The following is a 16,590-nucleotide window of genomic DNA, read 5'->3' on the forward strand; positions in this document are numbered from 1 at the left end:
ACCGTGTGGAGGTCCCAGGCAGTGGGCGCCCCGTGTCCACCAGCACACACCAGCAGTAACCAGTGGACTGGTGGCACTGCACTGGCTTATAGAGCCCCCCAGGGGCACATTCAGGGATGACAATGCCCTCACGGGGATTCTGCCGGGCCTCTTCCAGGGCGCTCTGTCTCTCCTGGTCACATGAGTGGACTTTCTCTGTAAGAGAAGAAGCAGCCTCTGTGACTATAACTTCTGTGCCTGGCATCCAAAGTCAAGAGCAATGACCAGGCCTGGCCCCAAGGAATTGATGGTCCAGATACTGAAGCATCACAGACAGCTGTGCCTCCCATGCCAGCCTGTGGTGAGGGGCTGGGAAGCCCAGAACAGCCCTGTGGTCATCTCCACTGCCAGGGTTCATCAGCATTCCCCTGCTGCAGCTCAGAGCCAGCCACGGACTCCAGGCTGCTCCTTCTCAGAGCAGCAGTTTGCCCTGGGGCTGAAATTTCCTCACTGTTTTCAGAGTGGTTCCTGCTGATGTACTGTCTACTGGCCCCAGGAGAGGCAGGGGCAGGAGCCAGGCTGCCCTGGGAGCCGATGCAGGGATGTCATGTGTAGGTAGACGCCAAGCCCAGACACAGCAGGACAGAGCACGAGCCACCAGCCTCATGCAAAGTGATGCTCACCACCCAAGAAGAACAGACACAAGAGCCAAGTTCAGCTCCTTCCCATCCTCCAACAGGCTGGACAAAGTAGGCTTGCATTGATTACTCAATACTGCTTCTGTCCAGTGGCAGAGAAAACAGGCCTGGCAGGAAGGTGTCTGTGCTCAGCGGTATCAGGAACAAGTCAACATGTCTGAACATCCAAACTGGGTTTCCCTCGAGTCAGGCCCAGGCAGAGACAGTGCACCAGGAACAGAGCCTCCCACCTACACGGCCCTTACCTGAAAATTCTACCCCGTCCACAAGCCTGGCTTTCCTTGCTGTTTTTTGGGTTTGTTTTTGTTTCTGTTTTAATTTTTAAAAATAAATAGTGTTGGATTTCTTTCCTTTTTATAAAGAAAACTTTAAAAAGAAAAAAAAAATTAAACAATTCCATAACCTCACGAAAGTTAACTCCTCCACCTTCCTTAGATCTTCTTTTGTGTACACAAATATAAGCAAATTCAGACGCACAAACATACATCTACATTTTTTTTAACAAACGAGGATTGCATTATTAACCTGTACTAAAACCTAATTTTTTTCATTTACCTATTTATTTCCTGATTTTATGATTACTTTTTTTCATTATTCTACCTTTCCTCTTGAAGAAGTTGATAGAAACATAGTCTTGGGCATCCCTTGTAATTTTTATATGCTTACAAAATGCCATTCTTAGAGCGGGAACTTGGCATCAGGAACCTAGAGAGCCATGTCACTCACTAAACACAGAGCAAATGATCAAAATAACAGAGGTGTTACCCCAAAGAAGCCAAAGCCCTCAAAATAATGATTCCATTGATGACACACATACATGTGAAGCACGAATATATCACAGGTGTACAAGAGACACAAAACTCAACATTAACTTAAAGAAGTTAGATGATGGACCAGGCGCAGTGGCACATACCGTAATCCACTACTCAGGGGGCTGAGGCAGGAGAATCACAAGTGTCCTCTGTCTCACTGGCAGGGAATATGCTGATGAATAACAATAGTCTAGTAATTCTCTCTGCAGAGAATTAAAATATCTGGGGCCTAAAAATATCTATTGGAAAAGAGGCAGGGATGGAGATTATATTTTATATAGAGAGAGTCTATTCACTATAGGAATGTAATTTTTAACTTGGAAAGTGAAAAAATATTGTTTCCATAATGCAAACTCAGCAAAGCTAAAGAGATTCTCCTTGGCAGGACAAGGTATAGGTTAAAGCAACTGATAAACATCAGACTAGGGATCCTGCCCCAGTCGTAACCACCACCAGAGCAGCACCTGGAGGCAGCTTAGGAAAGAGACCAAAGCAGAGTGGGGAAAGGGGGCCTGGGGAAACCTGGCACATGGACCCGGCACTCTGACTTCAGCCTCTGGCTGGGAAGGCATCAGGGCAACTTCACCAGAGGTTTGCAATAGCTCCCTCCACCCCAACGCGGTAGCCTTACTTTCCTGCCTCATATTTCATGCCATGAAAGAGGCGACAGTGAAGCACAGGCAGAGGAAAACAGCTTTTTGCTGGCACCACGTTCCTACAACCACCTATGACAGAGGCTTTAAATTAAGGCCCTCCAGGCCAACCATCTGAGCCATAAATCAGACACAGGGAGACACCGGGAGGGGAGGAGGGAACTCCCTCCGCCACCGCTGCGGGGACAGCATGAGTAATGAACCTGACTTCACACCACTGGGGGTCCCGGAGCCTGTGGCAATGTGGGCAGGGGCCAGGCAGGAAGAGGTGCCACCAGTGGTGTGGGCCCTGTGGATGGATTTCTGGAGGTCTTTGAAGGCTGTTCAGAAATGTACATAGTCAGCTTCTGGAAAGTTCTGCAGAAAATAAAATCATAAATGATAAAACTCAGTAATCTAGAAAAATGGAGAGTAGCATGGAATTAGGGAGAAGACTAAACACAGGGCTTATTACTTTATTATCCTGTTATTCATCATTTATTTATTTATTACAGTCCCTGAATGTCCAGGTGCCCTCTTAGAAGAAGACAAGGGTGGTTCATCATAATAGCACCAACCATTTGTGAAGAGTACGCCATGTGTCTTCCATAAAGAAAAGCTCCCCCTTTAAAATCACCTTTACAACTAATAACATTAAAAGCTAATATTCACGGAGTAAAATGTGCCAGGCAATAGGCTAAAGGTTTTACTTCCTAATCTCTTGGCCCGCCTGAGGTGGGGACTATTATGATGCCCACTTGGGAAACGAGGAAGATGAATTTTAGAGATCATGCATTTTCCCAAATTCATTCTGCAGGAGAGAAAAAGCAGCCAGCGTGCTGGGAATCCAGTCAAGGAGGACAGTGAAGCCCACCTTGCTAACCTCGAGGCTCTAACCACTTGCCATAAGAAGAAAATACATTCATTTTCACAGTGATCTTTCCCAGGTCAGTACTTTGCAGATCACCTCAATTCTGCTGCATTCTTCTGAACTGACCATATCTTCTCAACTTAAGCACACTACAAAATCTTGTACCTGAGTATTTTTCTCTATGCCTCCGAAGTAGAAAACTTAAAACCCAATTGGTAACTTGCCGGCCAGTACAGAACTATAAAATGAACACCAGCAGCTAACATTTACCATGAGCCAGACTTGATACGGGGCACTCTGCTCCTATTAATCCACGTCCCGCTCCTCCCCTGAGGGAAGGATGCAGGAATTTGATCAAGACCACACAACTAGGAGGTGGCAGAATGGGGACTCCAGTTCGGCTACATCCTTCACCTCTTGCAATGACATCGTTCATAGCCACAGGCTAATCTGATGTTTAATCTAACCTACATTTTTCTTTTACTCAGTATATGTAGTAGATTGCTACAAAACAGTCTTCAGTGACTGTGCCTCCCCCTCTTCATGCCTGCTATGATTCAGACAGAGGTGTCCCCAAAATCTTATGTGTGCAACAATGCAAGAAAAATGTGGTGAAATGATTGGGTTATGAGAGCTTTAACCTACTCAGTGCATTAATCCACTGATAGGGATTAACTGGGTGGTACCTGCAGGCAGGTGGGGAGTGGCCAGAGGAGGTAGGTCACTTGGGACGTGCCTTTGGGGTTTATATTTTGTCCCTGGTGAGCACAGCTCTGCTTCCCTATTGCCTTCCTCCATGAAATGCTGCCTCACGTAAGGTCCAGAGCTATGGAGTTTGCTGTTTGTGATCTGAGAACTCTGAAACTGCAAGTACCAAATAAACTTTTCCTCCCCAGGTCTTTTGGTCACAGTGATGAAAACAACCAAAACGGTGCCTTTTTATAGACCCATTTATAGGGACCATGACTGGCTTTGGACAGGAATGACACAGTGATGATGCTGGAGGACCAGGGAGACCTTCGGAGGATTTGCAGCTTCCCCTGTCACTTCCTTGGAAGCTGCCCTGAGGCCACCATGTAAGGAAACTGGTCTAGCCTCCTGGAGAAGAGAGGACACAGACAAGAGAAGCAGTTTAACCATAGCCAGCACCAACTGCCTGACATGTGAGAGGCCATCAGGGATGTTTTGCTCTGCTGACCCTCCATCTGGATGAGACCGCGAGGGAATTTAAGTAAAACCAGTTAAAGAACCACTGGGCCAACCCATAGACACATTAGCAAGAATAAATTACCCTATGGTAAGTCAATAAATTTGGAGGTGGTTGATTACATAGTAATAGACAACTGAAAGAAACATCTAGACCTGCTCAATTCTTGATCACTTTATCACATAAGTACTTTTTCAGACCCTGAAAGTCCTTCCATCAACCAACCAATCAACCATCAAATTATTCCTGCAGTGCTTCTCCAGATCTGAGAAGCCAGAAGCCAGCCCATCCTGGGGCCACTGTTACCTTCTGCCCTTCTCCGTTACCTCCCAAATGAATCTTAAAAAATTCACAACTATCAGTTTTCCTAGAAGTCACCTTCCAGAATGCAAGACAGGGTTTCTTCACCACCATCTATTCAAAGAGGGCAGAGTCTCCCAGAGTAGGCACCCACTGTTCTCAAACCCTCTGTCTCTGCTTAGGAAAGTTCAGGGAAGGACGACAAGATGAGAAGTCCTGCCCAGTCACTATGGGAATGGGCCAGGACCTTCTGCACACACTCGGAAGACATAATAAACAGCAGGGAAGAGGAACGGGGCTGGCCAGGGGGCATGGGAATCCATGACACACATACCTACACACTCACACAGGCCTACCCTTTATAATCTCATCCCTGGGATGGTGCAGAGAAAATGTGAGAGCCTGGTCACTCCCTGCGTGACAGCGAGTGACTAAAGCCTCACTCACCAACTTGGGCTGCTAAAGAAGACACAGAACAGAGAAACACCCTGTGGAGAAATCAGCCAAGTCCAGCCCCTCCTTCAGAACTCTGAAGCAGGCCCAGGAGTGGACAGAGCAGGAGACGGGGAGGAAAGCCAGGTCGAACCAGGTCGTAAGCCCTGCCTGAAGGCCCAGGGCCCGACCCTTAGGTGTCCCGCCAAGAAGGGATAAGCAGGGAGAAGAGCTCTGTCTGTGGCCCACGCCTCTCAGTTACCATGGTAATTAGGAGTGAAGGAGGACACGGAGAACCTAAATCCTCAGCTAAGCCCCAATCTTGATTTTAGCCCAGAGTTTATCCTTTTCTCTTGGGAACCTTTTCTCTTTCATCATCTTTTTTCTTCTTTACTTTTTTTCTTTTAAAGCAAAAATGTCCAACAAATGTAAATATTATAAGATATATGAGTTTCAACCTTTTGGGTCTTCTTTCCAGTTGCTGCCTTCCAGAGGAGGACATGCTAAAAGAAGGTACAGAGAGGAAAGCTGAAATCCTGGGTAATCCAACACCCAAGCACCCTTAAGTACAGTCAGCAGTGATGGGTGAGCCAGCCACATTATGAACTCTTTAACAAATGAAAATGGGAATGTCACCATGGCAGAGGCGATGGGAGACATGGGTGGTGAGAGAAGGCAACAGTGAGACCCTTGTCACTCAAGGTTCTCCAGAGAAAGAAATCCAGTAGGAGAGAGAGAGAGAGAGAGAGAGAGAGAGAGAGAGAGAGAGAGAGAGAGAGAAATTTTAAGGAGTTGGCTGCAGGGACTGGCAAGTCTATAATACGCAGGCAGGTCAATAGGCTGGAAATTTAGGTAAGAGTGATGGACAGTCTTGAGTACAAAAGCAAAAGGTCAAGTCCACAGGTTGGACACTCAGGCAGGACTTCTATGTTAGCCTTGAGAGAAAATCCCTTTTTTCTTTGAAAAACCTCAGACTTTGCTCTTCAAACTGAGCCAGGTGTGATGGTGCATGTCTATAATCCCAGCAACTTGGGGGGCTGAGGCAGGACGATTGCAAGTTTGAGGCCAGCCTCAGCAATTTGCGAGGCCTTGCCTCAAAATAAAAAACAAAAAGGGCTTGGGATGCAGCTCAGTGGTTGCCTGCCTGCCCTCCCCACCCCCCTAAATCCACCCCCTAAAAAACACTTTCAAAACTGATTGGATAAGGTCCACCCACATCATGGAGGGTAATTTAATTAAAGTCAAATGACTATAAATGTTCACTATATCTACAAAATATCCCTGCAGCAACATCTACACAGTGTTGTTGTGTTTTTTTTTTTAAAGAAAGAGAGAGAATTTTTTAATATTTATTTTTTATTTTTTGGCAGACACAACATCTTTGTTTTTGTATGTGGTGCTTAGGATCGAACCCAGGCCGCATACATGCCAGGTGAGCGCGCTACCGCTTGAGCCACATCCCCAGCCCCTAGACAGTGTTTGACCAAACAATGGGACCCAGTTGCCCAGCAAGTGGACATAAGAACAAGACATCAAGGTCCACAGGAAAGATGAGGGTGAGGAAAAAAGCCAAATCTTACATAGAACCACACACAGAAGAACTGAGGAGTTCCAGGCCTCCAAGACCTGGGCTGGGAAGACACCTGGATAAAGGATTCTGTCCACCCAGAGAAAGAGCCAGGGGCTCTGCTCTAGGAGGGTCTGTTGGCATGGCAGCTACTCAAGTCATCCCGACATAGTTGCTTACACTACAGAAAAGGCAGTGGAAAGCTGACACTGAACTGAGAAAAAAGGACCTAAAGAAAGATTAGGGCTCAAGCGGAGGATCCTGAGAAGGTCTGGGGCCAGGCTGTGCGTGGGTGTGGTGCCCTGAAGGGGCCGGAAAAGTTCCATTAAAAATCAAGCAGAAAGACCTAGCCATAAGAGCTTAACCTACCCTCACCCAAGGCCTTTCTCCATTCCTGAAGCTTGCCCTGAGGGTCTCATCCTGGCAGAAGGTGTTATGGTTTAGATGTGAGGTGTCCCCCAAAAGCTCCCGCATGAGGTAATGCAAGGAGGTTCAGAGGAGAAATGACTGGGTTGTGGGAGTCTTAATCCAATCAGTGATTTAATCCTTTGATAGGGATTAACTGAGTGGTAATGAAGTGACAGGGTGTGGCTGGAGGAGGTAGAGAGTGGGGTGTGGCTTTGGGTATATATTTGTATCTGGTGAGTGGAGCCTGTTTCCTGATCACCAGGATGTGAGCTGCTTCTCTCCACCACCCTCTCCTGCCATAATGTTCAGTCTCACCTTGAGCTGTGAGGAATAGACCCAGCCTTCTATAGACTAAGACCTCTGAAACCGTGAGCCCTCAAATAAACTCTTCCCCCTCTACAGTTTTGCTGGTCATATCCTTTAGTCACAGCATTGAGAAAGCTGACTAAAACAGAAGGTTAAGGAGTACCCAGTCCCTGAAGAGTCTCTGCCTGTCCCGTGACATAGCTCTTGGTATCCTGACCCCACAACTCTGCAAGCTTCTGACAGCAAGGACTGTGGCATCCTTCCCAATTTTCACCAACCCCCATCCCTGGCACCAGCTCCTCACTCAGAAGAGAACCATGGAGTCTTAGGGATAAAGAATTCAGGAAGAGTATTTAGTCCAAGAAGTTCGTTCTAGTCTGATGCTCCAGAGATGGGGCCATCCACTGTGGAATAAATGCCAAACGGTGGGGATCAGACCGCAGGGGCTGAAAAAAGAATATCTGCCCCTTGACTCATCCTGGGAAATGAGACACTCAGCCCTCAGACCTCCAAGACTTGATTTTCTTAGGGGGCGGGGGGACATCGATAAAAGGCTACCCAGCCTGAAAAATGAGAGACGCTTACTTATGTTTCATTGCAAAAGGAATGATCCTGCCAGGCCAAGAATATGAAGGAAAACACTAGTGTCATGTCGCCTCCAGTGACCCTGAAACCCTTCAAATACCTCCCGCCCACCTCGCCTCTTATTAAAAATGAATGAAATGCTGAAAGATAACCCAAAATAACAAACCATGCATTCGAAATAACCTTTCCAAATCACAACATGTAATGCCAGAGGCGTACGGAACCATGCACCTCCTGCCTCAGGATTCTCCGGGTCCACATGAGTATGTGGACGGGTGGTGTCACCACCGCCCCCAAATTGCTGGGTGGCTGAAAAGTTGGTAGAAGGAACTGCAGAAGCAGGAGGGAAGGTGGGGCCAGATTTTAAGGCATTGACTTTGCTGCTCGGGAAGCGTAAGCACTGGGGCTGGAGATGTGGTACTCAGGAGAGAGGCCCTGCTGGAGTCAGTGATCTCTGGGAGTGATTTATGGGGCATCACTGAGCAGGCCCTTTCTGTTTATTTAGCCACATGGGGTTTTAGCACCTATGGTTTCAAGCCAACTATGTGAAGAAGTTATTTTTCTTACTTGTGGACTTAGCATTTTTTCACAGGAGGGGCTAAGTGGCCTCCAGAGGATCATTTTTCCAAGCACCATTTGCTGGGCTGGCCCTGCCCTTCCACCATGGGCTTTCCATCACCCATGTCACTGAATGCCACTTTGCCTGAGCTAATTCCCAAGCTTCAACATCCATGTGACTTAGAGTTACCCAGGGGTTCTCACAACCCCTGAAGAAGAGGAGAGCCCATGAAACCACCGCTCAGGGCTCCCTTCAGAACAGAGGGCAGACAACTGACTGAGAAAGGGAGCTGCCAGGGCAGGAAGCAAGTCATAGGCAAACAGAATAAAGTCACTCCCTGGAATTGTGCTCAGGTGTATATGGGGGTAGAGCTGGGAGTGGGGAGAACAGAAAGAAAATTTGCACCAATTTTTAAAATGAAAAAGCCCTTTTCTCCACAGAGTATGCAGTGAAAGGAAGTGACAATGACAACATCATCGTCCAATCAAAAGCTACAGACGGACCTTGGAGAAGACTTCTGGACCAAGCACCTATTCTGATTAGCCAGCCAGCCAAGAGAAGAGTCATCTTGGGCTCCACCCCAGATGGGGAATGGAGATGGTATAAAGGCTCAGCCAAGTGGCTGTTCCCAAATGTCAGAGGGCACTTAGGGCATTCAGAGGGAAGATGTTCCAGGAGCCGCAGGTCAGGGTGCAGATACCTGGGCTTCCTTGGCACAGCTAAAAGCAGAAGGAAGTGCCTGTCACTCTATTCCTTCATGCTCCAGCCAAGGGTCTGGCACACTGGGAGATTTCATCAAAGTCAACCACAGCTGGAACACAGGCTGTATAGCATGGCAGTCAAGATCATGTGCTTTGGAGTCAGTGGACCAGGCTCTCCTACTTGTTAACCCTATTGACCTTGACCAGTTTACGGAAGTTCTCCAAGTCCCAGGTTCCTTATCTGTAAAAGTAGGGCAACCCTAGCACAGGCTTCACAAGGTCACTGTAAAGATTTGATGTTGTCATATATGTGTCTGGGGGGACGGGATGGGGGTGGAACTCTATGGCAGAGCATACGCTTAACAGGTGCAATGCCCTTGATATGGTCCCCAGCACCATATAATATTAAAAAATTTTTTAAAAATTTAATATAATAGTATATGTAAAGCATTTAGCCCAGAACCAGAGTACATAGATAAATGGTAGCTGCTATATGATTAGCTGACCTAAGATAGTGGTGTGTCAGTTACCTGGGAATGTGATCTTTCTGTCCTATCCTTATGCATGACAAGTCTACTCCAATGATTTCAGCGGCTGACCTAGGAGATAGGGTGATGGGAGCAGTCTGCCCCCAATACAGGCAATAAAGGGGTACACTAAAGGTGAACTAAAAATATATGTAACTTAAGAGTCAGTCTGCTCTTTATTAACTTATGCCAAAAAAATTCAAAATAATGCCAGTGATAAAAATACTCCCCCCTCCTGGTGGGGGCGCCACACTATTAACCTGCTTCCTCTGCCTGATGGTCAGCTCCTTCCTTAAATGTTCCTGGGTTGCTTCTCTTACCCTCCTCCCAGCAGAGGCCTTGGCACGATAAGAGTTGTTGATGGGCCTGGGGCCCTGGACAAAGCCCTCAGGGAGTGTGGGTTCCTGATTTCTCACTGAAAATTAAATGGTGGTATTAGAGGACTCCCAGGCCCTTCTCACTCTAATGGTCTACCGTCCCACCATTCAACAGCACTTTTCAAACTAAGCACTAGGAAGGGGCTGAGTCCGTGACAAGACTGCTGGGGACATTCGAGCTGTCCTGGACCTCAGACCTCTTTCTGTAGTCCTGCGACGGGGCCTGCCAATCACACCTACCTGTAGTGTCCCAGGAGCCCCATCTTCAGGCAAAACTAACACTTCCATCCCACATTCTTGATGCAGCAGAGAGCAACCCCTCAGAGGGGTGTTTGCAGGTATTACTGGAAATAGGGCATATTGTTGGGATGAAGTGTCATGGGGGAGGAGGTGTAAGGGAAAATTACAAACCAGACAGCCTGTCTAAACAGCTTCACTCTGCAGAACCTAATATGGCCATGCATGGCTCACCATGGTCTGAGGTGGTGACCGCCTCCTTCCCACACAGACAGATGCCGAACTCCTAAGGGTTAGGGGAGAATGAGATATAAGTTCAACAGAGAACATTTCTTCCAGAATGGATTGTCCTGATACAGCACATAAGCATCTCTCTTCTTCACTTCTGCCCCCAGAGTATCACTGACTCACATCCACTCAAGTTTTCGAGAAGTTTCTGTCTCCATTGACTCAGGCCGTGAAGCAGGCAGATAGGACCCACGCTCAAAATAAAAATCAAAAAAATAGGAAAGCTTCACAGTAGTTTTGCAAGGACAAGTACTAAGAAATAGAAGGCTCTATGTTTTTCTAGTTTTTCCTCAGTAATTTTATTGACCTTGACCTGACAGACTCTGTACTTTAAGAAACAAGAGCTAAAAAAAAATAAAATAAAATAAAAATTCAGGCAAGGAAGGAAGAGAAAGGCATAAAGGGAAAAGATGAAAGAAATATATTTTAACTTGTCAAAATTAAGTATCATAACTTCACTCTCTACCCCCCCAAAAGGCCAATGTTCTTGTAAATTTATAAGGTGTTTATACTATACCCTGCCTACTCCCAAAATCATTTATAAATAAACACAAAATGAGGAGCCTCAAATTAAAGCACAGACCATTCTAGACTTCCAGTAAATTGGAACAAACCAATTACAATACCTGGACAGGATCTTTGATTTCAGCTTTTTAGCAAGAAAAATGTGGTTTTGCTATCAAACCCCCCCAAAGCATATAAATTCACCTCCAGAAATAAAACTTTGCTAGTCAAACAAGTCCTAAGGCTGAATTGCATAGTCACCACCAGACTCTTGTCCCAAGCAAACAATGTGGGCAAAGGAGCTAATTTTAAAATGATGTAAAAATGAGCTGATGGGCTAGGCTCTCTGGGGCCCCCACATATGATTACAGCTTCTCTCGGCAAAGGGGCAACTAGAGAAAGAACGGAGTCTTTGTTGCCATGGGGATGACCACCAGCCCCTGCCCAGCTTAGTCCCATTGCTCACGATAGACCAAGGCACCTGCATGGGATAGACAGGCAGATGCCCAGAAGGTCAGTTATAGAAATAAATATCCTGGGTTTGTTTTTATATAAATATTTTTAATGCACACAAGCCCAGGCCCGTCCCGGCTGCTAACGTGAGTGGATTACTCATTCTTCCTTCCAATCACGTCATGTGCGAGATTCCAGGTGGCTGTGGGATATTTGCTTACAAGGGCTACCGCTGGTTTCCTTGTGAGCTGTTTATTTTTCCAGGCCTCAGGTCATTACATCAGCCCGTGGTTTCTAGGCGGGCCAAGAGCGCAGGCTTGTGGGGTGGGGGATCCAGCCAGGAGGCGCAGTTGCCTCAGTGACCCCAAGCCCCAGTCACAGCAGCTATCCCAGCAGAACTTCCTGGGTGAGGGAAGAGCAATCCAAATTGTGGCCAATGTGCTCAAGGCAGGCCCAGAAGAGCGATGTTCTTAATCTGGCAGGTAAGGGCAGGGATGATGGGCACAGTATACCTGTACAGCATCTTGGGTAAAGAGACACTCTTATAGAGGGGGATGAGAGTGCATTTTCATGGCAAAATTAATAAGAAATACACTTCCACCATATGTCTCTGTTAGTGGCTCTATCTCTGGAGGTAGAGTTACCTTGAGTTGCTTCATTCACTGATGTACAGCAGGAAGCTCTGTTGGTCAAGGAGGTGACAGAGGAGAGGCATGCTCCTGATGGATTTAACTTACAAGGCCAGGTTCATAGGGCCATCATTAGATCATCAAAGAGACAGTTAGAAAAGCCAGGGAGGAAGGAAAGAAGGAGATGGAGACTCCACCAGAGGGCAACAAGCTATGGGGCTTGGGAATGTCATTATGGTGCACTTGACTCTATCTCCTGAGAGACTGTACCATCCTGGAGAAGGAAGCACCAAATTTTGTCACATGGAAACGAAAAGACATAAACCATACAGATACAAAAAGACTTCCAGTGTCTGCATATAGTTAAATCAGAAACCTTGAAATATGAGATGAAGAATTAGATGAAGCCTAACTTGTCTTTTATTTCATCTCTTCACCCTCTTCTTTAAAGAGGTCTTAAAAATATTTTCACCTATAGGTATTTTAAGAAATCCCTTGGTACTTAATTCCTGATACAAACGCACATACACACACACCAAAAAAAAAAAAAAAAAAGAAAGAAAGGAAAAGAAAAAACTTCAGCAGTTGTTCACATTTCCTTATATCAGCAGCACCAAGGCTCTGGCTGGTACTCATCTGTGAGATGTTGCTCCAGAGGTCCAGGGTGTTAGCTGGCCTGGGACATCTTCCTGAATGTAAGACGAATTTGTGGTGTAATGGAGGAAAGGTATTGAGGGTATAAGAATGGAAGAGAAGACCAAAAAGAGCAAATCTCTTGCTGCTGGAGCTTCCCAGGACTCAGAGGCAGCACTGACAATAGCAAAACATGACAAAGCCTTAAAAACAAGGACCAAAAACCTTCCAGGAGGTGAGCCAGAGACTGGACCCATCTGCAGGCATGAGTGTGGTGTTATTGCCCAACTTAGCTGCCCCATGGAACTTTTCCAACATCAGCAGTCTCCAGGCCAGAAAACAAACCTGGCGTCACAGGGTCTAAGTGTGAAAAAGGATGTTTGGAGTGTAAAAGAAACTGGGATGGCCCTTTTCGCCTCTGAGGGATGACTTAGAAGAGTCCTCACCCGGAGGGGCTTCACGGAGTCCTGCTACAACCTCCCCAGGCTTGCGGCTGACACTCACCTGCACCCAGGATCTTCCACTAAAGTCTAATGGAAAATGGTCTCAGGTGTTTGACCCCGAGTTTCCAGTCCTCACCAGAGCCAGCTGCCCAGACACAAGTTATCACCAAAGTATGTCTGATTTATTAAGTGAATGGTGACAACATATGAGAAGAGGCTAGCACAACACCTGGAAATATTCCGTCAGAGTAGCCATCGTTCTGGATCTTTTTTTAAAATCACTAATCGCTTCTACTATGTGCCAGCCATTATATGCCTGTTGCTGAATCTTTGAAAAACAAAACTGCAAGGCACTAACTTTCTTTTACATATAAGGAAGCCAACACTCAGGGAGCTCCCAAACTCACCAAGTCTCACCAAGTCTCCCAATGGGAAGCCAGCGCTGGAAGCCAGCTCTGCAGGAAGGTATGATTCCAAAGCCCAGGCTGTGGTTATTTCATGGTCTCTCTCTACTAAATGTATAAGATTCCCTACCTGTCGCCTGCTAAAACCAAACCTCAGGAGGCTTTCTTGGCAACACATTTGTGAGAGCATCCTGCACCAGAACAGGATGGTAAAGCTTGGAAATGGCTCATCTGTGATGACGAAGAGCCTTGTAAGCTGCCTCAGCAGTTTCTGTGCTGACACAGGCTTATCTGGGTGCATGAGGAAGAAGCATCTCAGAAACCACAGCCCCTGCTTCTGCTTGATCTACAAAGGGGCTAAGAAACCTGAGTGAAATAACTCCATACACACCCTGCCATCCTGAGGCTTCCATTCAGCCAATCATGTATGCTGGAGGGTCAACAAACTTTCTCTGTAAAAAGTCATAGAGTAAATATTTTAGGCTTTGCAAACCACACAGGCTCAGTCTCAGCTACTTAGGTCTTCTTGTGTAGATGAAAACAGCTATAGATAATACAAAAGTCAGAGTGGCTGTGTTCCAATAAAACCTCACTTGCAAAATAATCAGGTACCCACTTGCCAAACCCTGCTCTCAGCCTTTGTGGAACCACGTCTTTTACACATAATTACATCAAAAAGACAGCAGACCTTCCATTAGTATGGCCAGTTGATCATGATAGAGAATGTCTCAGTTTATTAGATCACTAAGATATCAATACCTGATCATTATCTTTGGTCTCAGTCTCTCCCAGAGAACTGTTAGGTCCCCCACAACTGTCCTATACACTCATCTTACACACATAACTGGGACCAACCAGGAAAAATAAAAGTGGCTGGGTCACGCCAATGAAAAGGAGGTAGTTGTACCTGCCTGAAAACCATTTCTCAACATGACCCTGAACTCATCCGATAGGAAGTACGTAGGCAAAGGAGGATGGAAAGCAGAACTTGACATCATCTTTTTATCCTATCCAGAGAATACAGCTCACAAAAAAGGTATATTAGCTACTCCGACAGTGCTAGTCTAATTTACTGATAATGATCTCTTTCCCTCCATCTTCCCAAAGCAATGAAATGCATTGAGCTGGATTCTATAATAGACAAAATAGGCAGGCAATAAAGTCTTTTTTGCTCACAAAAAGAATGACCTCCACAGAGAAATTAACCACTGATAGATAGAAAAGAATTTATGGAAGCAATTGTTAAATGTGAGTGTTTCAGGAAAAAGGTGCTGTGTGATTCTGAAAGCTCAGCCTCCTATCTACCACTTGGTCACAGAATGAGAATGAATCCCCTCACTGGGAGGCCTGCAGACCTCCCAGTGTCTCAGGAACCAGGAAGACCATTTTGCAAATGTTCCCTTCAGCATTAGGTACTATAGGCACCAAACCTACTTACCTTTGACATGTTCATTTTTCTAACAGTAAGGAGAAAGAAGAAGATACTTAGAAGCAGACTATCTGATAAATGCTTTGCTTAGGGTTAACAGTGATCACTTATTTCCTGATTAAAGAATTCTCACGAAAAGCACTATGATTAATATTCCCATTAGTCCTACCAAGAATTACGATAACACATATACTTATAATTTTTCATGCACTTACTATTTATCATGCAGCCAGACATCAAATACCTTATAGAAACTAGGTTAGTAAATATTTAATCAGTCTTTTGAGGGACAGATCATGATTCTGTTCTACAGATTAGAACTTAAACCCAGAGGGATTATTTGAGTTGGGATCCCTCACTAAGTTTTGGAAACAGAATGTAAACTCAGGTTTGCTGATTCCAAACCACTGCACTAGTATGGTACAAGGGTACTAGTATGGTACGCAGTCTCCATCCATCTGATACTTTCGATTCTTATCAAACAGTGAACCAGACACATGGAGAGGTACCAACCATTGCAAGTCAAAGGGAAAATCAATCAATGCTTCAAGGATTCACCTCTTGATCTCCAACCTCCTTTGATCCAGCCCCCACACCGCCCCCTAAAGGACAGAGCTGGCACACAGATAAACCCTAAGGAGGCCAATGGCCGCCCACTCATCAGCCAGTGGTCATGAAAAACTCTGCCTGCTGGTTCAAAGGCATGTATCTTTTGCACACAGCCCTTACCATCTATAAGAAAAGAAGACATGGCTAAATTCAACAGCTTACACAAATTATGCAAAGTAGTAGTATTTCATGATCACAAAGAAGGCTAAAGCTGAGAGAGAGAGACTTGTTTCATATTGATGAACATTTAGTTTTTATGAATGGCAAATGAACTGTGTTGACTTTGGTCTTTATTTTGGATAAATAAACTCTACAAATAAATCCTATAGATCTTATCACCTTTTGAAAATCATCACCTCTCTACAAAGGGTCAGTCAGCACCAGAATCTGACCACTCATAACATCCCCCAAAAAGATCAGACCAGGAAAGAGCTGACTACCACACAGCTTTTAGAGTCTTAAAAACACATAGACCAAGTTCCTCCAGGCTTGAAGTCCAACTTGTTTATGCCCAGGCAGTCTTCTTTCAAATTCTTCTCCATGGCATACAGAAAGTCAACTAAAATATTAAGATATATAGTCAAAGCCATTTTTAGATAAAGGATCAACTATTCATGAAATATGATCCCTGAGTTGATAATTGAAGAAAATCAAAGTTGTAGGGAATGAACTCATTCAACCTTTTTATTCCACGGATGTAGAAACTGAAGACCAGACAAATTAAATGACTTAACTAAACCCACACAGTCGGTAAGCATGGAGCAAACAAGAACGGACAGGGTGTGTATATAATCCAAGGAAGATGATTTACCTGAATTTCTTATATTGGTGTTGTTCAGTTTGGAGTCTTTGATTACCAAGTGCTTAATCCATAGGGTAGGAGCTGTGATTTCTGAAAAATAAAAATTATAAAAGACTGTGTGTGAGTCAGGGAGGGTCTGGGTAAAGAAGTAAAAAAGCTTTTTCAAAAAGCCTAAGGCATTGGAAACTTCAGCTAGTT

At 45.4% G+C, this 16,590-nt stretch overlaps 1 protein-coding gene across 7 annotated transcripts in view; it reads right to left on the minus strand.

Annotated features, from left to right (window-relative positions):
- The window catches only part of Smoc1 (SPARC related modular calcium binding 1), a 155,046-nt gene that overhangs the window by 20,074 nt on the left and 118,382 nt on the right, over positions 1-16,590 (minus strand). For all 7 annotated transcript variants that reach the window (XM_076850305.2, XM_076850304.2, XM_076850301.2 and 4 more), the window contains 2 exons: positions 16,402-16,482; positions 3-195 (listed from right to left, as the gene is read on the minus strand). In XM_076850305.2, the coding sequence (XP_076706420.1) occupies positions 3-195; positions 16,402-16,482 (274 nt within the window). The remainder of the gene's footprint in view (positions 1-2; positions 196-16,401; positions 16,483-16,590) is intronic.

The sequence above is a fragment of the Callospermophilus lateralis genome, chromosome 3, assembly GCF_048772815.1.
Source record: "Callospermophilus lateralis isolate mCalLat2 chromosome 3, mCalLat2.hap1, whole genome shotgun sequence".
NCBI classification, from domain to species: domain Eukaryota; kingdom Metazoa; phylum Chordata; class Mammalia; order Rodentia; family Sciuridae; genus Callospermophilus; species Callospermophilus lateralis.